We start from the raw sequence: 24,860 nt of genomic DNA, 5'->3' as shown, positions 1-24,860 counted from the left end.
TGTCTTGAGTCTCAGTGTGTGTGTGTCAGCCATCATGTGGACTTGATAAGTTCCACTGACATTGTGTTTTCTCTTGGTGGTTGTTGAGTTTTCCAGTCTGGGAGCGCTGTGTGTTTCTCATTGGTTGGTGAGCTGCAGATGATTAGAGCGGAGTCCATCCATGAAATCCCCTTTAGGTCCCATCGAAAAGAGACAGTTTGAGGAAGTGTGTCTATGTGTGTGTGTTGTGAGAGTGAGGGGAAGGAGAGAGACAGAGCGTGTTAGGCTAGCTCTATTTTTCAGCATCAGAATAAATCATAAACTCTCCCCAGATGCGTCCACAATGGCCTCCCTTTCCCCTCTTTCAGCATGTGCAGAAGTGCAAGACTTTAGAGGGTTAAAGTTATAAACAAGAAGGCTGCTATGACAGTCCAACTGGCCTGCTGGAAATGAGATAATGCTGCTCAATGACATATTTCCTGCAGTCCATATAAATAAATAGAGAAAGTGACACTGCGGAGGAAAGGGGGAAGTGATACGTAGCTCCAATCAATTATTTTCCCTGCCTGTTTGTACTAGTTTTAGTTGACATTAGCTTTCAAAGTAAAACAAAGACAACAAAGACAAACAGATGCCACTGAAATGTGCTGCATTCAGTATTAGTCCAGTATTTGTTTTTCATTGTGATTCTTTGTATGGCCTATATTTAGTCCAAGAAGAGAGAAAAAGAGTAGGGAAGCAAGACTTTCTCTCTTGGGTTTTTGTGTAAGAGTATTCCTAAAGCAGCCTCGTTATTCTTCTCTTTGTAAAAGAAGCGATTTTTCCGTCGCTGCTTACCAGTCCTCCTCCCACTAAGCTCTCTCCTCCTTTCTCCACCACAAAGGGATGAGAGAGGCACCTTACACACCGAGCATGCTAGTGTACCACATCTGTGCGCGTGTGCATGATAATTTGTGTGAGCATGAATGAAAGATTTTAAGACGTTAAGACGGTGTTTTGACCTGCAGATGATAATGGTAATCACGATGATGATGATAGTGGTGGTGTCTGGCTCGCTCGTCCAGATTGCACTTACTCCTTTGCGGAGGCACGAAACACTGAGGTCAGACAGCAGGGAGAAAGTGAAGGGAGGCACGGCTAAGAGGCATGTTTATCATTTATTTTAGCCGGAAGGGAAGCAAGACGTGAAGGTGTGGAGAGAGCAGGATTGGGGGAGGGCGTGAGGGTGAGAAGGAAGGCAGAGACAGTCTTGGCCGCACACAGGAACACTCAGTCACTCTCAGTCACTCTCTCCGGGCCACACAAATTCACATGTTCATGCCTGTGTTTTTGGCGAGGGTCCAAAGGCCTTGCAGACTCGATCTATGTGCTTTCTCACCTCATTGTCTTTATGTTATCCCCCCACACACATACACCTTCACTCATTTTTGTTCTCTTTCAGCTCAACCAAAGACCTGTCTACACATACAGTACACAAAGCGTGTCAGCACATTAAAGTTTTTGTTTATGTCTTCAACACACAAGGCATGTTTGTTAAGCTCAAAATAGACTCATGACTCTTCAGACTTACCTTTCTTATATTTTGCTTTATTTTTGTGTGTTATGGCCTCTGAGTGCTGATAACTGTCAAAATGTAACCCTTTCAAACTTCAAGGTTCTTTTTCTTTTAATTAAACTTTTTAAAATCATAGTCACCTTTTGTGGCTTGCCTGCCACTTCCTTGTGTTGTTCCTGGGATTTTACCAGGTTAAGTCTCTGGTCCAAAAAAAGAGTATCGACATTAAAGTCACCTGCAAAATTTCCTTTTTGAATCCCAGGCCTTCACTTTGATTGCTAATAAACATTTAGGTAATTATGCCCTTGACAGAGGAATAAATGATATGTAGACATAAACAGTTTGTGTATGTTTGGCTTAGTTTCTCTATCTGAAAGCATTGCTCTCTATTTGCAGTTGTATCTTGACTCATTTGTTGGTACATTTCCACGTGCAATGACTTCTTTTTGAAGGCCCACAGTTTGTTTATGTGGCTGTTTATATGTGTGTCTACTTGTGGGTTTTTACCATGCAGGGAGGAAGAAAGTAGTTAGCATTTAGTGGCAGCACACTGCCATTCTTTTAACAGCTCTCACACACCTCATTAACTCTCTTAATGAGTAAGTAATCAGACACATTCCCCCTCTGTCTTTCTGTCTTTTTCTCCCTCTTTAAATGGTAGAATAAAATTAAGAGCATTTGGCAAGGGTAAACATTTTCTTATCATGTAATCTAGTCGAGCTCTTGAGAAAACAAACACCCGGCCTAAAATAAATGCACTTACACAGGGACCATAGAGGGAAGTCTTTTAGAGAGATACTCTATTTATAATTGCCATAAAATTTAATTAGTAATAAATGGATCAGGAGCTTCTTTTCATTGACTGTGATATTTTTAAAATAGGTTGAAATGTTTTCGTAGCTTGACTGTATAACTCTTTGTAAAAGAACAATGCAGGAAGAGGTGGACTGAAGAGAGAGTGATGAAATAAGGGTGAACGGCTGTGAAGCAGCAACAGGAAATCTTCATCCCTTTCTGCATTACTGAGTTGCTGCCCTGTGAAAAAAAAGATTTCTATCCAGTGCATTTAAGTGATTTTCTTTGCTTTTGAAATTTAAAAGAGCTATCACCCAAACAAATCTCATCTCTTGATGGGAAGTGGTCTACATTTACCCACACTTTCATACATGTGACAGCGTTTCGAAAATAGCTGGTTTTCCCCAAGTTATGCAGCAGTGAAAAGCAAACAAACAAATAAGATGTATTTATTTCATTGCATATTTTTGAGAATATCTCTTTCAAAAACAACCTGAGTTCACCTTGAGAATGTTTAAGAAAAAGTATACAGAAAAGTAAAGTGTTAATAGTGACCAGCAGCTGTAGAAGGCATCAATGAAGTCGACAGAGTGCACACATCTTCTTAAAAGGCAGTTGAAATTTCTCCTAAGGAAAAGCTTTAAAACTAACATATCATAAATAGGATTTATCCTCCCATGTATCAAAGCTTTTGACAGACAAATGTGGAGGCACAAAGTCGGAAACTAAGAAATCTTTCGTGTATGACAGAGGCAGTTATTTGTTTTCACATGTAAGCTCATGTGCAAATATGTCTATGTGTATAAAGGTCATTACGAGATATAAATTACGCCCACACCAAATATCCTGAAGCTTTGCAGGTGTCAGCCACGAAATGTGTATAAAAGCTGGACTGCCTTAAAAGTGAAGCCAATGCAGATGTGCCTTAAACTTGCTTTCTTCCTCATGATCATAAGAGGGAAACTTCAGGGATTTCTGAAAGAGGCTCAACTTAATAGAAGTTTATGAGATATAACACTACTTCGCAATTGATTTAGTGCAACACTCTCTTGGTGAGTTATTGGTTTAAAAAGCTACCTTTAATACAGCATAATGTTCATTTGGGTAATTATGGTCCCCTACAGGGCGGTGCCTCCGTAGTGTAGTGGTTAACGCACTGGCTTAGCAAGCAAAAGGTTTCTGCTTCCATTCCAGACAGAGACACTAATTCCCTTTTGGGTTGTGTCAGCAAGAGCATCCAGTGTAAAACTGCCAAATCAAACATGACAAGGGATCAGCTCAAAGAAGCTTTCATGATCCCATATAGAGCAAAATAGATGAAATAAATCCGACTACCTTGTGATCATCAAGTTGCTACCATGTGAACATGTAGCTTCCTTGAGTTTTAGTCAAAAAATTTAAATGCAAAAGCTGAAATGCCTGAAACGTTATACTTTGTTTTTAACTAAGTGGCTGAACTGCTTCAGCATCCCTAGATATTCATTTTGCCGTCACAAACAATGATTAAAGAATTAAAAGGGTCACAGCGTGTCTTTACGCTGGCGTTTTGATCCGTATATTAACATGAAACCATAGTAGGTATGTGTATCATGAAGGTGTGTACAGTGTTAGTGTAGTGTACTGAGATAGAGATCAGAGGTTAATGATGTGAATCAGACAGGAACCAGACATTACCTTCAGCGTGGAGCTAATCTTCAGACCAGGCGCCTTGAGCTATGTCTGATAACATAGCTAATTATTTCAGATATAGACTCTGCGGGGATTCTTGTAAACCAGCATATCAGTAGCTACGTTTATTATCAGAGCAATTTACACTGATTAAACAATAAGATTGTTTGAGGTCCTGAATAAGTGAAACCTTAAAAAGCTTGACCGCAGTATATTAGAGACTGTAGTTCATACAGCGAAGACACACCTGAAAACATGTGTGTTACCGCATCATTACGGCAACAATGGGAATGAACTGTGAGCAACGTCACCCAGAAAGAGCCAGGGGTACATTAATGAACTAACTGCCCACTTGCATGGTATGTAGTGCATTAAGGTAAATGTATACCAGGTCTTGGCTCTTTTGAACACTCACTCTTGTTCACTCAAGCGTTGGATCGCACACCTATGATGAAAAAAAGGCATGCTGCGTGCAGGAAATAAGGAAAGAAAAAGTTGTAGGTCTAACATTATTGCAGCAAGTCCCTCAGCCTTGGAGTAGAGGCTGAGGGACTGCCTCGGGATATTCTTCAACGCATTGTAATGAGTGCATGGAAGGAGTCTGGGCAGTGGCGACTGCTGCAAAGCTCTGGTGGTTTCTTCTACCCCGAACAGAGCTCTGCGAGTGTCATGAAGCCCGGAGGTTATAACCGCTTCTCCTTCGTCTCCTGACTTTATCTGCTCCTGCAATCCACTATCTGACTCTGAGGTTAGATAAGTCTGATGCAGTACACACATTTTAAAACATATGCGCTGGCCAGACACTCAAATCCAAGATGATTTCATGAAGAAACAAGGCACAAAGAAGATGGAAGTGGTTCCTTTGCCAAGATGATTTCTGAACTATCTCTGGGCTGCTGCACAAGTGATGCACTGTCGTGGTATTTGCTAAAAGGCTTTAACATTAGATTTACTGTCGCTAGATTTTGTGTCAAACACCATGGTGACCATTATCTCTATTTGTGGTGACTGTTGTCATATAATCATGTCTGTTTTTGAATGGATCAGTGCTTCCCTGAAATCAGCTCGACTGAAATCAACTAATCAGAGATGTCAAAGTTCTCAGCAGCAACACAGTTGGAGCCAAGCTTAGAAAATACCAGTGAGGGGCAACCACAGACTATGTAAAATACAGTATGGTCTCCCACAGAAATGTCCTGTTTGCCATTTTAGGAATGTGTAAATGCAGAAATGTCGAGTTGCTAAATTTAATATTGTTCTGGCTCCTGTAGGAGTTTAACCCGTCGATAAATCCTTATAGAATACAGAAGACTTCAGACTCCAAACCATGACCACTGTGATTATTGTGTTAGATGTGACAAAGGGAGAGAAAGAAACATGCAAAGGGACAAAAGCAGTATAAGTAAATGAGATTTTCTGGCACTATAGATAGCATCATTTATAGTTGTCATGGGTTTTTTTGAGGGGGGGTGCACATTGTCCCAGAATAGACTTATATTTTTTAAGTGACCTCCCACGACCTCAGCACCAAATCCAGTCAAACAGTGCCATAATTGGTAGTCTATAGATCACTCTAACCAATTGTGTTTTAGCATGCTAGCAGGATTGACGAGTTCACCCTAGAGCTATCATTTTACTACTTACAAAAATGGGATTGTCCTCATATCATCAGAGCTTTCCATCCTTTTCTCATGCCTGTCCCCATATTTATGTCTTTCTTCCTCTCCCAGCACCTACTGCCTCCGGCATTTAATGCCGCCTGAGCACAGCAATTTGTTGAAATTTCCCATTGGAGCCTGGGAGTGAACACACACATACAACCACCACACAGAGAAAAGATATCCTCATATGTCCAGGGGCAAGAAGTCATTAACCAAATGTATGCAGAAGATCACAAAAGAGACATCTTTTGTGTGTTGGTGGTTTTCTTTTGTTGTAGAAAGGTGAAGAGAAGGTGAGGGGACTAATTAGTAATTAGAGTTCAGGTCCAGGTAGACCTCCTTTGATAAGCGGCACCAATTCAGCCCGGGTGCCAGACTGACTCAGCTTTCATTTCTTCACTCATGCTGTTTTGCCAAGAGAACAACAAAGGAGCTGGAGGGAGCACAACCGTTCTGGCTCTCATGTTTGCTAGTTAGGAGACACGAAGCCGGTTTGGTGTTTGGGATATGATCCTGCAAAATATGGCAGACTGACAGAATAGCTAGATTATTGTTGTGTAATTGCCTAAATTGCCTGCTAACTGTGATGCCCTATATCTCAATGAAAGCAGATGTTATGCAGATCTTCCGAGAAAATGTAACTCAGAAACCTCACAGGATAAAATTAGAATGTGCCACTAGATGGAATATTTATGTTCTGTCTGAACGCGAGCCAGCGACGTGTGTGTTTCATTTGCACATCTGTACGTGCTCGTCAGGTTTTTGTGTGTTCAGAATAGCAGCCATATAAAGGGCTGCTTACTTGTTCCCTTATCCGCTAAATAAAAGTGCCCCTAACACGGTCATTCCCATGCAACATCATTGTAATGCCGTCTTTTAATGGAACAAGACTGTAAACACGGGGCAAGACCCTACAAGTCAGAGTAGACTGCCACAATTCAATCTGACCTCAATATTTTATGCCATGGAATCAAACACACAAATTCCATTTTAATTGTGGTGTATTTGCAGTGGCCTGCACAGTACTCTTTTAATTTTTGCTGTACCGTAAAGAAACAACCACCCATTCATTAGATGGATTGAGCAACACAACCGCTGTAATGCGTTTTACTCCCCTCTTTTGTATCCTGCCGAAACAATGTCTGTGCGATATTCATTCCCGGGAACATTCTGGAAAGCATCACCCAGTGGGGACACTATGTGAGACTGTGTGCCTTGGGAACTCATTTTAGCATTACCCCATGGGGGTTTTAGCGTGGATATTTGTTGTGTGCATCAGAGGATTGCATGCTGTGGTGCGCATGAACATTAACTAAGCAGGAGTCATCAAAGTCTGATTCTGGTGTTGTGCCTTAGCCCTTCTGTGGGTGACCATAAGTGCTCTGTTTACATCTGTCCGGGCTGTGGGAGCCTTCCTTGCATGAGGCAGGAGCCTCTCTGGTATCAGCCAAGAGTTTCCCTGAGTAGAGTATGTACAGAAGATGGTTACATGCTTTCTGAGTCAGGTTAGCTCACAATTTAAACAATAGGCAAAATACTGTGACAATTAAAATAGGTCTTGTGCTTCAAATACTGCTTTTCTCTCTGTTCGGGTCGATTATCACACACACACACTCACACACACACCAAATATTATATGGGAAAATAATGCTCTTTGTGCTACTGCGGGAACACCACCAACATCTCATTGGTCGCTGCCCAGCTGTCTGTCTGCCCAACTGTCTGTGAACTGGTGCCTCACACCAGTGCATGGTCAGGGCACAGTGAACAAATTATAGCCTGAGTGAACATTGAATAATACAGCCAACAACAAAAAAAATAACATCTTCATTATGAATGAGTTGGCCATGCAGTATCAGACCTAAGGGTGTTGGCAGAAGGGAAAAAAATGCCCATAGCGTTCCTGTTCTGCACCATTGAGTGTGTTAAAAGAAAGAGCTACACTGAATAGAGTTTGATTCCTGCTGCTAGCAAAGCATGCTTAAACACTAGAAGTGAAAGGTTCACAGAGGAAATTGCTGGAACATGTTAACATTGCTTCCGAAATTGAGTTATATTGGACACACATCCTCTCAAAGTAAAAAAAGACCAAACCAAAGCGATAATCGAGGATGGATTGTCTCTAACCGATGCCTTCTTATTGTGTCCGCAGAGATCTGAGCGAGAACTACATCCAGTCCATTCCCAGAAAAGCTTTCAGGGGAGCTACAGACATCAAAAACCTGTGAGTACCTCACTCTTTCCAGGGTAAATGTGCTCTGCCCTGCAATGTACAGTTATCTTCGTTATTAAATAAGGATTGGTCTATAGAAGCTTTAAAAAAGTTATGAGGTTATGATGAATGCAACCAAAAAGTCTAGCAACATCTGAAAGTAACCACATTTACAAACTGAAAAATACATGGAAACAGTTAAGTGATTAAAAGTCGCTTAAGGAAGTATAAAAATAACTGGTTAATTAGTTATTAACATGATTCTAACATTGCAGTTATGGCAAGTCAATGAAGAGTCAAGCAAGATTATACAGAATAAATTATTATATTACAAGCTACTGTAAATGAACATTTTCCAATATTTATCCAGTCGGGTTAATGGCCTTTGGTAACCGCAAAACATTATGTACATGTCGGTATGTGTAATTCCAGCAGACTGCATCACACTGATTAAGTAGACTAACTACCTCACACACACACACACACACACACACACACACACACACACACACACACACACACAGAGCTCCCCAAAGGCGTCTTGTAGCAACACTGATTTGCATCTTCGCACGGACACATACTGTAGATTTATGAGGTGTATCGATGCAGATAAACAATTAGTGAAGTGCTACTCTTGGGGTTACAAGAGCTGAGATGACTAAACCAGTATTGATTTACCACAATCCATCAGTGTTCTGCTCACTGTACCCATGATTACAAATAGCCTATAGGGAGGCGGAAAGATTGTTTACTGTATGTGCCTCGTGTAACAAAGGCTCTCTCTTGTGTGTGATCTGCAGCCAGCTGGATAAAAACCACATCAGCTGCATAGAGGACGGAGCCTTCAGAGCTCTGAGAGGCTTGGAAGTGCTGTAAGTATCTGAAGTGATGCTATTCATCCAACCCAGCCCTCTATTGTTCCATTAAAGCACTTAGTTAAATTAAGACATTGTTTTGGCCTCGCTAATAAGCATAACTAACAAAGCACAGGCCTGGCTTATACCAAAATACCCCCCTGTGGGCCTCACGAGGGGGGCCAGCATCATGGAGACCAAGCTCCATTAAGTCACAGTTGACAGCAGTGTTCCCTTCGATCACATTAACACCCCCCACCTGCCCACCACTTCACCTCCATCTACACATCACCCACTTCTGGGCAGGCCATCTGACATTTGGGGGTTCCTACCATTTTACAAAAAAAAAAAAAAAAAAGAATCCTATTCAAGTTAGCACTCAATCCTCCATGCATTGGTGACCATGCTTAGCAGTTTTTGAACATTCAATTAATCATCCCTTGTCTAAAGTGTCCAAGCGGTCTCTGTTAGAGCTCTCCACCTGAAACAATTTAGACTTACAGTTCAGGCAGGGGGACGAGGGCACTTTGACAGGCTTGCTATTTTGATAGTGAAAGGCTGTTTTGCATGTGTGTTTGTGTATGAAGGGTTTGAAAAAAGTGACAGCTGCTGTCATGACATGGAGGAAATAGTCGTAGGGTTGTCACAGTGGTACAAGCAGGGATAGGGGGTTGTTTTGATAGGGTCTGTATTTATAGGTTTCGTGGGGGGAGGAGGACAGCTTGCGTTGAAAGGGGGTAGCAGGTTGAAATATTGCAAAGGGTTATTAGGCTGATTGAAATGACCCGATTCTCTTTCTGCAGCTGATGCCCAGAGTTCGATGAAAGTGGTGTGATCATGACTGTGAGCTTGCCTGTGCATATTTGCATGCATGAATGTCTGCATCTGCGAGGAATAAGGTGCTAGACTCCTGATAGGCCACGAGAAGAAAGAGAGACGGGGAGAGTTTCAAAGAGAACTGATTCCAAAAAGTTTACCGATGCTAAAATCTTGTTTTCTTTTTCACAGAACGCTGAACAACAACAACATCAGCAGCATCCCCGTCTCTAGCTTCAACCACATGCCCAAACTACGGACTTTGTAAGTCTCACAAATCCCACCACTTTTCTACTGATCCGGTGATATTTCCCATAAAAATAAAACAATATTCCACACACAAACAGGCAAAGCAGAGAAAGGGCTGAGTCCTGTGTGATTTCAATGGGAGTAGACAGGTTCTGTCATTCCAGTCAATGTTGGGTGGCAGCCATAACCACAGAGTACCACAGAAGGGTCTGTAGCAATGCCAGGGGCCATTATTCCCTCCATCTAAAGACAACAACTGGCCCAGATAGACACAAATAGCCCCACAAGTCTATTGTGTATTGTGCATTGTATGTGATTACTAAATCTGAAATTATGCACAAATTAAAACAATTATGCCTGCTGAAACTCTGGACCGTGACATTTTAGGCTCCCAGTGGGGTAGTATTATATGGCTTTTCTGTTTGTGTGCACACCATGCGTCTGCACACATGGATTTGCGAGTTAACACACATGCTCCAGAGGTCCACCTCACCACGGCAAGAGTTATTCTGGACAGGCACAGCACTGCAGGAATGCAGTGTTTGGAGTAGGTTTAGAAAAGACCTCTTTAGTGTTCCTCTTTTTTAGAAAGTGTCATTTATAATCATCCGTGCAGCGTATCATTTGTGTTTTGCCACAGGGATTGGATGTGATGAGTTGTAGGAAAGAATAGACACGTTTTATGCTATTTATGTCTTCAGCTTGTGGTATTTTAGACAGAAAAGGAAAACTTCTTCAATCAATCAACTTTTCTTTTTTTTCCCCCTCTCATTTAACAGCCGTCTCCACTCGAACAATCTGAACTGTGACTGTCACCTGGCGTGGTTGGCCCAGTGGCTCAGGCAGAGGCCTACAATTGGCTTATTCACACAATGCACTGCCCCTCCTGAGCTCAGAGGACTTAATGTGGCAGAAGTACAGAAGCATGAATTCAGCTGCTCAGGTAAGATACATTTACAATAAACTTTTGACCAGCAAACAATGCATTTTATAAAAGTTTTTTTTGTGCAAAAGGCAGCAAACAAAATGGTTCTTTATGACAACGTCTCCCTGTGGAGTAAATCTTTTACGGTCCCCTGGTCACACTGACACAAAAACACAGGAAGTATCCTGTGTTTTTGTTTCAGTGTGTATTCACCTGGCAGCCACATGATAACCTGGCAACCCCATGCTCTCTTCTGGCCTTTGCATGAGTGCCCACCTCTTGAGGAGCTGGCGCTGTTGCAAGGAAAATGCCCAGCGCACAGCTGGAGCGATGGCTGCCCCCATTGACAGTAGACCCTCTGTCCTCAATTTGTCATTATTTATAGCTTCTCACCTTCTAGCACAAGGATAACCGTGGCTTTGAAATCACTATTTCTTTTGCGGTGTGTGCGCATGTGTGTGCGTGCGCGTGCACGTGTGTGTGTGAGAGACAGAGAGAGCATGTGCATGTGGGTGTGTCATGCCGTGCATTGGGGTTATCATATCCGGACAATGGAAAAACAGCATGAGAACCTCCACTCCCCACAAGGCCATCTCACTTGCAACGCCAGCTGCGAGGGGTGTTTGTGTCTACGTTTGTGTGTGTGTGTACCTCTCTCTGTCTCTCTCTCTCCATGGGTTGTGATTTTTACGCAGCCATACGGCGTGACAGCACAGATCATTAACTATTCATCGCCCAGGGAAAGAGACTCAAAGCGTGGGAGTGTAACGATTCCAGATACGAAAGGGGAGCAGGGGGTGTCAGGGAAATTTGGTTTCTGATAGGATACTGATACAGAAAGTTGAGGTTTCGAATGATGGAGAGCTGTAGTTCATGTAGCATACATATAAGCTGCTGTTGTGTAAAAATACCTAAAAAAGTTAGGAGTGTTGTAGACAGACAAACATTGATTTTTTTTTTTTTTGAGAGTGTCAATAGCTGATCGTTTTTGTCCCTGCTAACACCAGCAGGAAATCTGCCGCTACTATGTATTTGTGTGTGTAAGTACACAGTGATGCACACACACAAACACATACTAACAGTTTCTTCTTGAGAGGATGAGTGACCAGAAGTTGAACTCCCAGTGAAGGACTCATTAGGGACTGGCTCGCTGGCACATGCATATACACACATACTCCTGTTTTTTGGGGTTTTTTTAGTATTTTTGATGTTCAGCACTGTGTGGTTGTGCGTGTATTTAGTGTGAGCTGTGACCAGGCCAGGCCACCTGCGGGGGATTTGGGGTGGGGTGGCGCTGTGTTGGAAGAAAAGAAGATGGAGAAGCGAGGCGTGTTGCTGTTATGAGAGGCAGGAGAAGGAAAACGGGGTACAGTGTGTTATTCATCGATTCGAAATATGATGAAATTCTGCAGCACCCTGTGTTATGACTCACTTTCTTTCAGTCCCAGTTTTAGGCTGGAAAGCACCACTGTATTGTAAATTTTTGCCTGTAATGAGCAGAGTAACACATTTACTGCTTCGCTTTGAGGAAAAATATTTTTCCAGGCAATGATTTATCATCGGTCCCCTTTAAAAATGGGGTCATTCTTTAATAGTTTAAAAAAACATTGCTGTGCGCTGTATACCAATACTTAATGATTAAAAAAAATGGAAAAGCGGATTTAAAAAGTACTAAATCCAGGTGAAAATTGGATTTTAAACAACATTTGCAGAATAAACACTCCTTCTTTAACTTTCTAAATGCTTGAAGGGACTCCTGTGCAAAACCAGTCACTCATTTGCGTTATCTCACAAATTTCTGCAGTGAGATGCATTTTCTGTTCTCCAAACAATTTTGTTTCTTTCAAAAAGGTTTTTAGGTTTGAAATCTGGCTGAAAATCTTTTTTCCCCTTAGCTGTAGCCAATTACACAAGCGTCAGTTTCTGCTTTAGGATACAGTTACTCCCGTTTGTCTTAATGGGCTTTTCTGTGTGTTGTTTTATTCAAACCAAACATTACGCATAACTCCCTTGATCGTTTGCAGCAGATCAAACCCAAAGTTAAAAGGTTCTTGTGCCAACATCATGCTCTATATGACAAAAAATGGATGACTAATTCTACCGCATAACTGCTCTCACAATATAATACAAAAGTAAAAATATTGTGTTTGAGATGAATAATTAATAATAAATTGCTTCAGGGTTGAATACAATACAGCTCTTGTAGTGTGAAACAGGAATTACCCTATAAAAATGGGAAACTGCAGAGGAGACAAATGGGAAGAGGCCAGCGATGGAGGGGAGTTAAATATCAAGACTTGTGAGCACATGGACAGAAGCTAATGGCTTGCAGTGATAAAGAGGCTGAAAATGAGGATGTTAAAAGGGAGTATGAAAGTACAGGTGGAGCAGGGGAAAACTGCTGGAAGAAGGAAAGCAAATAAAAGAAGGGCAATGGGAAGGTAACTGGGTAGCAGAGAAGGCGAATTGGAGAGATAATGGGGGATAGGCAGGAAAAAAAAAACAGGGGAGGAGCAAACATCAAATAGCTTCACCTCAAGTGTACCTGTCACAGAGCTGTCATTGTTAAGGGCGCTCCAGCTGTGCTCTGCACTCCCCCTGATCCCAGGCCTGTCAGATATGCCATGTTGGATCAGAAGGGAGTTTTTGTCTGCCCTACACCTGATCCCAGATCTGTCAAACCTCTGCCGTCCTCTGATCACAGTGCCTCATATCGCATGTGCTGAGGGACTGTACCAGTGTCACACTCGCGATGATAATCGCTGACTTGATTCCCAGATGTGTCGAAGCATTCCGTCCCATCAGGTAATTGATTATGATTGACCAGATGTATGAAGTCTGACCTTAAACATGTCTTATTAGCTAAATGGTCCAAACGCTCGCGCCAGTAATTTTATGGTAAACCATAATGATTCTGGAGTTATGCTTTCTCTGTCACCGACTTTCACCATCACTCACTCTGTCTTCCTCTCGCTGAATGTCTACTCCCACTTGGCTCTCTCGCCAACATTTTTCCACACAAGCTGAGCGATAGATAGGAACGCGATCAAATATTCATGGTTTGAAACTTGGATTAGTAATGCTGTGTAAATGAGGCCATTTAAAAGTCTGTTTTATTCATTTTATCTGGGTTAGACTTGCGTACACACATCTTGTACGCACACACCAAACACGCTGTACTGCCAGCGCAAGCGCCTGCTCTTCACCACACTGTTGACAGTGCCATAGCTATTTGAACAGGTATCTAGAGACAGTATGACGGGTTGTGTGCTCTGTATGCAAATTAAAAAGTTGAAGCTTTTTAGAAGTGGAGAGGTGGGGGGTTGTAAAGCTGAATGTGCAGAATGGCATCAGTTCTTCCCAGAGAACGCAGACTCAGGAGGAATATTTGCGAAGAGATCAATGGATGTTATTGGGAGACCTTCAATTGCCACTCCAGCTCATTCAAGCGCTTTCTCTCCCCTACATCTACTTCGGCACTGCTTTGATATATAACCTAGTTTCTTACCCACTGATTCTAAAAGCTACGTAAGTCTTTTTCTTTTATTTGTTTTTCTCATCCCTAGGAATGCGTGTTCATTTGCAATTCAGCTTATAAAACAAAGGCTTGATGACTTGAGCAGCCGCATAAGAGTTTGAGCCTCAATTAGGAGCATGAGGGGCTTTATATCACCACAGAAAGATCTCCAGCAATTACATCCATTACATCTTGTTATCCTGAAACCAACAAATTCACCTGTGCTCACACACCTGTAGCAGCTCCACATTCCTCTCTTTTATGCATATCCTTCCCTCTGATTGTCTCTTCAGGACACCAGGAGTCTTCAAGCCCGCAGCCTTGCAGCACTGGTGGAGGCTCTTGTCCTGCCATGTGTACCTGCAGTAACAACATCGTGGACTGTAGAGGAAAAGGTCTGACTGCCATCCCAGCAAACCTGCCTGAGAGCATGGCTGAAATGTGAGCGCACTACTTCTTTCTTTATCAAACATGTGACAAAAAAAAGCTTTTACAAAAGAAAAAAAAGTCTTCAAATAAAAACCATCTGTGTCTGAAAAATAATAAGTGCAAAATCTGATACCGCCTGAAAACTTTAGAAATATACATTTTTCATGACTGCTGCACTGCAGCTATCACAAATGTCCATAATTCTTTACAGAGTGTTTTCATGGACGAGTGACTGACATGGAAAAGATTCATTATAAACTCCTCAAAAATTCTTAACATTCTTAATTTAATTCTCTTTGCATCAGTCAACGTTTTCTTTAATTGTAGGGGTTTCACAAGGCCGGGGGAGATATGAGCATGCTTGTTTTATGTACGCATGCTGTTCTGGGTTAGTTTTTTCAGCATGAATCACCTGGCAGGGCATTCATCATTTTGCTGTGCACTGAGAACGACACATACGGTCTTACGGTCCACTGTAGATTGAAACTGCATGCTCTTATCAGCTCAGATGGCTGTGAACCACATGCGAGTGCTTTACTAACATCCCTCCCTCAGTTTATCAGCCCTCCAACATCTGTCTGAGTATTAACTGTTTACGGCCCAGGATACTGTAATTCCTAGGAATGCATGGCTAAACTTTTCAAACGAGTCTTTTTTAGTTCTCTTTATCGGGCTTTCATGCCACTCGCAGAAATCTGCATGAAATGGCACTGCAACTTTGTGATTTATGCATGGTGAGAAAAAAAGGAGGATGAAGGGAGGAAGCCAGCGGTCGCATTGCATGTTCTCCCAAGGAGCATGTGTGTCGTTAGGAGGACACAGCAAGTTTCTAGGTCTCCTCCTCCCCATGGGGTCTGTTTATAAATACCCAGCTACCATGGAAGTCACAGATCCCATGTTCCCCAACAACCCTGACCCATTTCTAGTGCAGTGGCGTTCTGAATTTCCTAATTTGGACATGCTGGTCCACACTTCTTGTTCTTCTCTAATTAAATGACCACCCAAGAAATACAGAGACATTTCTAAAAGCTAGGCTTCAGGCATCTTGCATTTTTACTTTTGGGATATAATTAATTCAGCCTGATCTTTAGTCCTGGTCTACAAACTGTAAAACATGGAAAAATTGAGATGCAGTTTTGCAATGTTTTATGGTTTGTAGACCTCCTCAGCATGCCCTCCAGTTGTAATGTTCCACAAGTGGGATATCATACACACTAATATGATCTATGAGACTAATAACCAGTGAGCTGCACTAATGGGTGACCAGGGAAGCTTCTGAAGGATAGCTCTATCATGCACGTTTTATAGAGAGTGGAGTCTATCTGGATAGCAGATGGGTTAGGCCATGTTAAAACCTTCCCTGCCCTTCACATCTAATTGGTGCTTTACTGTGTTCTGCTAATAAACTCTACTATGCTCTGACTCATCTTTTACAAGACCACAAAGGTAAATCACTCTGTTATATTATGCCTATTCTGTCCTGCCCACCAGGGCCTTACCTTACAGGTTTAATTCCCACAATTTTCTTTCCTGTACCCGTGTCTCCTCCTCTCTTCATTTTTTTTATCACTACATTTCACTCTGTCCTCCCTCCCTCTCTCCCCCCATTGCCGGATTTCAAGGAAACAAATCAACGCTGAATAACTAAAAAAAGAGGGGGTTGAGGCGCTGGTCCGTTCTGTAACTTGGTGCAGCAGGTTTGATCTGTGCTTGAAGTTCATTATAAAATCAGTTGCAATTACAGCAAGGGCGGCTGCTAGATATCAAGGCTAGCCTAATACCTTGTTAATGAGGCTCTCTGTAACTCACGAACACACACGCATGCTGCTCTCATTATGTACAAATCGGAGGATTGCGAACCTCTCTGCCCCGTTTTACCCTAATGAATGCCAGTGTTGTGTTTATGGCTGCCGAAGATGTGAGCTGGTTTCTGGTCCTCTGTCTTGTGAAACCAGGCCCAGTTAGCCTGAACGCTACCACAACAGATTATTATGCGCCATAGTCCCCGTCTGCAATGAGTGAATGCTGCCATAAAATTCTCCCCCCTGCCTTTCATCCACACCGCTATGGCTCTGCCATCTACTTCTTACTCACGCACTCACTGGGTGAATACCCAAAGGCATAATGTGTTTCCCCTTAATGAAAACCATGCCCAGGCCCTAATGAAAAGGATGAAGAACATTGATTAGACTGATACAAACAAGAGAACACACACACACTCAGACACACATACAAATGTTGAGCCTGATAAATTGGATGCAAACCATTGATCGTCGGTCCACTGGCAACTCTGAGAGATTCTATCTTATTTTTTTCCTGTCTGCCAATTGGACGGAGTAGCTCCTGTGTTGATTGCAGGGATTAAGTCGCTTCCACATATTGATCTGGAAGGAGTGACAATGTGAGAGCTTAAAAGTTGTCAGGCAGGCAGTGTGTGTATATCCTTGTCTGGCTCAGAGAAACACACCGGGATACCACAGCATGTAGGCATGCTTATACACAGCAGACGTATACATACACATACAAACATCATGTAGAGTGCCAGACTGGTTTGGACCAGTCAGACAGACTGGTTGATGAGAGAAGGCGCTAAAGCCACTTGGCCCACCACTCTGCCGCATGGTGAGGGCAGAGGAACCACAGTGCTGTCACTCCTCTCTAAATTCACAGACTCGCTGGGACATTCAGACAAAAACAGACAGAGAGAGCATGTCCACCACAGGAATCTGTGGTCTGGAATCACTGCTATCCTGAGAATGTCAGTTGGATTTCTATATCTCTCCTTAAAGGCCACTCCTTTTGAAGGGGAAAGATTCTTGATTACCAAAAAAATAAAAAAAAATGTGGAAACCCCAAACTGTTAACTGTTGTGGCTAATGTCCCAACAAAACATTTACCCCCCATGGATAGAAATAAACATAGTCATGCAGAAGGCCTAAGAGGCATGTAGTAAATCTGAAATGCCTCTAACGGAGTAATTAAATCCTGTGGAAATGGTTGCACGCCAAGAAGTCACATACTTAAGAAGGTGATGGTTAAATCTATCAACAGCCATCCTTTGGCCAAAGAGTTTTGCAGATTTTAAAATATTTCTCATTTCCCTGCGGTGACAAATAGCATCTTAATGATTTTTAGATTCTGCCGTAACCGCCCGCCCACCGCAGGCCCATGCCTCATGGTCTGCAGCCAGTCCCTCTGCTGGGAGGCAGAATGGTAGACCAACCAGACAGGCTTGCAGCTGGCTCCCTCTGGGCCCTGCTAAGCCTTGGTAAGGACAGTTTTAAAAGCTGTGAACTGACCTGCAGATAAACAGCCCTCTGCCAGTTACACAAGGGAATTGGTCTGGGTCCCAAGTAGCAGTTTGAAACGCACATATGCATACCCGCTCTAATGGGATGTCTATTTCCCTGGGCACATCTGAGACTGATTAGAGTCGGTTACTGCTCTGTACTACATGCCCAAGTGTATGTTTGTCTGTGTATTAATTTCATTCTTTGACAGTTGTTTTATGGTAAGATTTTGTTTCCCGAGCGCTTTCCTTGTCAACTTTACTTCAGCAGCTCTTAGGCTCAGAGGAAAAAGTAAACTCAAAGAAGCAATATTTCACCCTGCTGCAAAGGTTTCAGTAGACACTTTGCAGACACCCTGAGGATAACAGCGAATTTAACAAGAACAAGTGAGATCATTATTGATCTCAGGATCTCATATGAGAACATAAGTGCTGGAAACTGTAAATGCTATCTCACAAAGAAATATGACTTTTAGTTTAAAAAAAAAAAAGGCCTTAACACTCTCACACAAACCAAGACCGAGCATTTTCCCCTCCAGTCCTATTCCTCAGCACTTTAGCATTCACACTGTTTATTGGTTCTGATGATGTTATGACTCCAACATGCCTGGACCTATTACAGCTGGGGAATAGATCTCCACTAATATAATCAGGCCAATCACTAAGGGTCAGAGGTGATTACTCAACTCTGTTAACATGGAGAACTCTATTGTTTGTTTAAATAACACTATATCTTCTTCTCCTCTCCTCTCCACTTCTCTCCTCTCAGACGTCTGGAGCAGAATGGGATTAAGTCTGTTCCACCCGGAGCCTTCTCTCCCTACAAGAAACTGCGTAGGATGTAAGTACATCAGTACACTCACCCTCAGGGCTAAATAATACAGATGAGAACGAGAAGTTTAGGGCTGGAAAAAGAAGCGACAATTGGCGGTCTTCTCATTCCACATCCAGGGAGCATGAAGTATTTATTTTGTCTGTGCCTTAAGAACAAATTCTTGTTCTCAGACTAGTGGTGGCATGGAAAGCAAGCACTCACATCCTACATGAGCGTAATAACAGCTCTCATTTTTCAGTGCTATATACTGGTATTCCCCTGGTTAGTGTTGTGTCCAGTCTGAGTGTGTGTGTTGTGTGCCTGCGTGGGCAAACTGCAAACCACCGGCTGGGACGATGATGATGAGGGGACAGAGAGTGTGTTGGAATGAGGGCTGAGGCTTCGTTCTCTGAACAGTGACAGGCGGGCAGTTAAACACGGAGTGGTTTTTCACCCGTTGAGCCAGCTGTCCGGCCAACTAGCCAGCACACAACCAGGCAGCCAAACCCATACCTCCAACACCACCAGATCTGACTGACATAGCAGCGGGGAGATGGAGGAAACCGGAGGTCAGGGAGTTTTTCTGTCCTTCTTAAAGGAATTCTCACGGTTTTATCATCCAGCCCCGGGGACAGTTTGAAGTTCAGATGAGGTGAACAGAGAGCAGTAGACAGAGCAAAGCAGCTGCTGTCTTAATGTAGCTCCAAGGTAATCCCCAAAATATTTTATATTTTATACTAAAATTAATTAGTTTTTTTGTTTGAGGCTATACTATATATATTGGAAAAAATGTCAGCAATGACAAACCAGACTATCCGGTGTGTCCAATGTCTATGTTAAACTTGAATAAATCCCTTAAACTAAAAAGGCATTGCATTAACAGTAAGATTAGCAACAAGAAAAGTCATTATGTTTAACTGAATATTGTTACAACCATTTAAAGATATACATAGAAATTAAAGCAGGGGTTTTTGTTGAATTACAAATGCAACAAGTGCATAAAAACTTGAACCTTGTACAGAAATGCAACAAATGAAGCAACTTACATCCTATTCAAGCAACTAATCACTGAAGATTTAATGACAGAGTCATTCTCAAACAAATCAAATGCAGTTCAAAGCGATTCACAAGCACAAGAGACCCTACTCTAAGCTCAGACTTACAGGAAATTAATGGTACTTATATAGTGCTTTTCTACTCATGCACTTTGTACAACATAGCTCATTCAAACAAGCGAATGCGGTATGCATCTCTATAACTATACATTTGTACTCCACTGGACACAGCTTGATCTTCAGTATCTTGCCCAAGGATGCTAAAGATGGGAGAGTGGAGCACCCAACCACCAACCTTGCGATTAGCTGATGACCTGCTCTACCTCCTGAGTTACAGCCATCCCTATTTGTGGCATATTTATCTGATTTTTCTAGAGGTGCCAAACCCAATCTGAACGCCTCAAAAACAGAGACAAAATGTATCTAAATCAGTGGTCTTGATCTGTTCTTCTTAACATACATGACCTGCTACTGCTGCTCATTCTGCTTTTAGCAACAACAATGCATGGTCACGTATCTTTGTTGACCCTAGAGGCTCTATTGATTCAGCTGGCTATATAGTCGTAATGGCTAGGCCAGTCCTATGTCCTACACCCTGAGCACACAGTATGCAGACAGCATCTATACATTATGATGAATGTCTCTTCAGATTCATCATATAATCTTAACCGGGCTTTCTGAAAAATGACTCACTCAGAGAGGTTCAATATTTAATTAAGAGGCAAAATCAGCTGAGTAAAAGTTTTTTAAAGGCTATTGTGCACTTGTCTGAGCGTTTGCTATTCGTGGTTTGTGCACCGCTTGTGCTGACCCTGCATGTCCTTTTCTTCCAGTAAATGTCAACCCCACACATTCTCTCTCACCTTGTCCCAGTTTGAATGACCTACACATGAACCATCCCTTTAGACAGGGATGCAGTAAGCGGCCTCACTCACCGCCACATGCGTAAACACGCTAGTGTCTGAGTTTACAGACACACACCAGTGCACATGTTGGCTCCTTTGCTGCGTTTTCATTTCCAGGAAACCTCAGTCCTTTGCAAAAAGACAAATGGCCACTTATTTAACTGTTACCCCCAAATGAGAAAATATCCCTCTTCTTCACCACATGATGATTTCCCTTCAAAGGTATCCAGTCGACTCGAGTTCAGTCCACATACTCCATTAACTCTGTCTCTCCATCTGTCTTTCTCCCTTTCTGTCCCACTGTTCCTCGTTTACTGTTGCATTTATTCACACAGACATGCACGCACATAAACACATAGACACACGGGCTTAGTGGTTATCCTGTGGGGAGAGGCCTGTGGATCCTATTAGCAACAGCTATGTTCAGAGGCAGTCTACCGTATTTCACTTTGGATTTTGGCCCTGCATCACATTTTTTTAATTTTTCTTTCTCTCACACACACACACACATGCACATGCACACATAGCAACGCAGCAGAAGAATGGTTGTTTGCCACTAATAATTAAAGTAAATGTTTTGATTGGCTCCAAGGCTCCCTTGAAGAGACGCACCATTAAATATGGGAGAAAGCTGGAAGTCATCCTCATCCAGCTCGCAGTACGTTTGCTTATATTTGATGCCAGCGAGAAGCAGGGGCCATGCATCCGCCCCACCTTCAAAGGAGTCAGGCTTTTCATAAAAAGAGGAAACTGGCCTTTTTCCCAAATTCTCAAATTCCTTGACTAATTTTAATGTGTTCTTCTCCAACACAGAGATCTGAGCAACAACCAGATCTCAGAGATAGCTCCTGATGCCTTCCAGGGGCTGCGGTCCCTCAACTCCTTGTAAGTAGCCCCGAGCTGAGCTTGTGCATGAGGAGCCAGTGGGCTGTCATATTCTGACTAAAGCGAGTCTGTGTTGTGATTTTGCAGAGTGCTGTATGGAAATAAGATCACCGACCTGCCTAAGGGGGTGTTTGACGGCCTCTATGCATTACAACTTCTGTAAGTGGATTACAAAGACATACACACACACAGACACACACACACACAAGACACTCTGCGGGCATATATTCAATACCAGGCACCCTGTACTCCTACTCAGTAAAGAAGTCATAACCTTCAAATAAACTTTGTTCCTATGCATAGTTTTCTAGATGGAATGTATAATGAATGAATACATAAAAAAATTCTGACAAGTTGCTTTTTCCTTCTTCCCTCCCTCCTTTTTTTCTACTTTTCTTTTCTTCCCCCTTCTCTCAGGTTGCTGAATGCCAATAAGATTCACTGCGTTCGTGCCAACGCCTTCCAGGACCTGCAGAATCTCTCGCTGCTATCGCTCTATGACAACAAGATCCAAACCCTCGCCAAGGGCACCTTCACTTCACTACGAGCAATACAGACCCTGTGAGTGAAACACACACACACTGAAACACACACACGCTGCTGTACACGCTCTGACATATGCTGATCCGTTACCATAAAACATGAGCCAACACAGGAGTTGTTTACTTGCAAGTCTGTGTAATAACACAGGAATGGAATCACGAGGTAGAGAGGTGAGTAAATCTATCATCGTCACAAACACCCAGACACACACACACACACACACACACACACACACACACACACACACACACACACACACACACACACACACACACACACACACACACACACACAGCTTCTCCAGCTAGATAGAGATCAAAAGCAGCACATCTACCACACCCAGTCTTTCCACCACTGTTACGGAGACAACACCAATTCATTGAAATTAATGTCTCCTTTTTTCTGTCCTAAGCAACAAGGCAACACAAACACTGCTATCAATACAGACAGCAGACGGGCATCTAAAATATACAGCATAAGGTTTTCTCATTGTCATAGAAACACCTGTTGAGGTTGATAGTGGTGATGATGATGGTGCTATGGCTTGTCTCACCACACATACACACAAACTTAAAACAGCACTGTATTAAAGTGTCTCAAGCTTGTTTTTACACTTGCATTGAAAATACAGGATGGAAGTGCACAATGAGCGTTTCTACCAGTCTCTGGCATCCCCAGACTGGCTACGTAAGCTGGATGCTGCTCGAAGTTAACAACAAAATCAGCTATAGATTGTTTTTCCCGCTACAAAACACTACTCAGAGAGCGCTATTTAGTTCTATTATATGTCTTCCAAAGTGAACAAATGACACAGAAACGGTCTGGTTGGATAATAAATATGTTTTTCAAGTCTTAATCTTAAATTATTGCTCAGGTATGTGTTTCTGTGGTTCCAGGTGAGAGTCTGTGCCCACACATGAACATCAGTTTTCATGTATTTATTCCCTTTCTTCTTCTGTCTTTTCCTCTCAACTTTTTTCCAGTCACCTGGCCCAGAACCCATTTATTTGCGACTGTAATCTGAAGTGGCTGGCCGACTACCTGCGCACCAACCCGATCGAGACGAGCGGCGCCCGCTGTGCCAGCCCACGGCGGCTCGCAAACAAACGCATCGGGCAAATAAAGAGCAAGAAGTTCCGCTGCTCTGGTAGGCCGGTGGCTCCGTGTCACTCTGCTGAAATTCATCCCTGCTGGTCTTCTCTATTTCTCAGACAGGCTTTGTTGTTTTTATGCCACTTGTCTCACGCTGCTCCTCGCTGACCTTCTGTCTTTCTCTCTGCTGGGAGTGACTTTTATCCCTCCATGATAGCGCATTCAATGAGCGATCAGTCCCGGCAGAAGGTTTTACTTTGCCTATCATTTGCTGTGCTGCTGCTACTCAATCAATATCTGCCCAGATGAACTTGGGGCCAAGGAGAGAGGGATTGTTTGCTTTTTCTCCACTTTCCCTGCATAATACCACATCGTGAGTCTGGTTTCACATTCAAACCGCAGTGAGCTGAGATCACCAGTCCAGGCTGGTGTTAGGGCTTAGAGTTTCTGCCTGTGCCCACCATTCCCCTGCCCTTTGCCAGTCATAGGCTCCCATCCCTACCAGCCGCTGTCTCCTCTTGCTCTCTTCATTGCTCACTACCCACCGGGCTCATGTTTCCTTCATGGCCCCTTATTCTCTCTCTCCTCTTCATGACACTAGCCAGACTCCATCATTCCCACTCCCTCCACTGTGTGCCCACCATTGTGTGTACACACTTTGCTACGCTGTCTGGCATTCTGACCTGCTGAGGTTTCACACTTCTTTATAGACTCATTTGTTTGACTCGATCTGGTGGAGAAGGGAGTCCATGTGTTTTTTCTCTTTGTTTTTACTTTCTTTTTTTTTTTCCTTTTTGACTTTTTCCTTCTTTCTCACCGTCTCCTTCTTTCCCCTCATGTCACCCTTCCTTAGCAACAGCCAAATATTTACCACCTTTTTACATTGTTACTAGTGTCTCCATATTGCCACACAGAGATAGTCCTAGGCTTCTCTGTTTAATTGTCATATACCTTAAATCATGTGTCGTCATATATAAACTTTATATATGACTGATATGAAACATAGCAGTGCCAAAGCTATGCAGACCAGACTGGTCTCACTGACATCCGTCCCTCTTTCTTTTCTCCATCACAGCCAAAGAGCAGTACGTCATCCCAGGTGAGTGGCTTGTAAACCTTCACCCCTATCATTGTCGTTCTCTTTTCTCTAATTTTCCACCTGCAGCCATCTACCAGCATCACTTTTCCATTGCTTACTATTCATTTAAACAAAGTTCTCCACAAATTAAAGGAAAAAAAATTCAGTTTATTACAGCCCAGGCATTACTTTTGTATATTTGCAATCATTTCTAAAAATGCTATAATTGAGTCAGAAAGAACAGCAAGCATTCAGATGATCATGCTAGATATGAACATGCAGGTTAGCCAAACTCATGTGGAAGTCTTGTAGGAATCAGTGATTTGCCAATTAAAATTATGTAATTAACAGAAAACAATGCCAAATGTTTGGTGTGGGAAATGTCAATTTTTATGAAAAATCTGAATTTGATTTAGCAACATGCTCTGAAATATCAAAATAAGTCAGCACTTATAACTGTGTTGCATCACCTCTTTTGAAAATAGGCAGTAAGCATTTGGCAGTTGGAGACGGCAATCGCTGTCGGTTTAAAAGCAAAA

The 24,860-nt window shown here is 42.6% G+C and overlaps 1 protein-coding gene across 4 annotated transcripts in view; it reads left to right on the top strand.

Annotated features, from left to right (window-relative positions):
- Positions 1 to 24,860, top strand: part of slit1a (slit homolog 1a (Drosophila)) — an 81,688-nt gene that overhangs the window by 39,506 nt on the left and 17,322 nt on the right. For 2 of the 4 annotated variants that reach the window (XM_086259559.1, XM_086259557.1), the window contains exons 5-15: positions 7,811 to 7,882; positions 8,671 to 8,742; positions 9,733 to 9,804; positions 10,569 to 10,732; positions 14,525 to 14,672; positions 18,719 to 18,790; positions 21,537 to 21,608; positions 21,696 to 21,767; positions 22,026 to 22,169; positions 23,135 to 23,298; positions 24,319 to 24,342. In XM_086259559.1, coding sequence (XP_086115685.1) covers positions 7,811 to 7,882; positions 8,671 to 8,742; positions 9,733 to 9,804; positions 10,569 to 10,732; positions 14,525 to 14,672; positions 18,719 to 18,790; positions 21,537 to 21,608; positions 21,696 to 21,767; positions 22,026 to 22,169; positions 23,135 to 23,298; positions 24,319 to 24,342 — 1,076 coding nt within the window. The remainder of the gene's footprint in view (positions 1 to 7,810; positions 7,883 to 8,670; positions 8,743 to 9,732; positions 9,805 to 10,568; positions 10,733 to 14,524; positions 14,673 to 18,718; positions 18,791 to 21,536; positions 21,609 to 21,695; positions 21,768 to 22,025; positions 22,170 to 23,134; positions 23,299 to 24,318; positions 24,343 to 24,860) is intronic. The other 2 variants (XM_086259560.1, XM_086259558.1) reach the window with 1 other exon arrangement.

This window comes from Aulonocara sp. 'chitande type north' Nkhata Bay, linkage group LG13 (genome assembly GCF_057382095.1).
Source record: "Aulonocara sp. 'chitande type north' Nkhata Bay isolate Kocher_YH1m ecotype deep benthic linkage group LG13, A_spYH_male_GT1.1, whole genome shotgun sequence".
NCBI classification, from domain to species: Eukaryota; Metazoa; Chordata; class Actinopteri; order Cichliformes; family Cichlidae; genus Aulonocara; species Aulonocara sp. 'chitande type north' Nkhata Bay.
The sequence above is the reverse complement of the archived record's forward strand: the minus strand, read 5'-3'. Positions and strand labels throughout refer to the sequence as shown.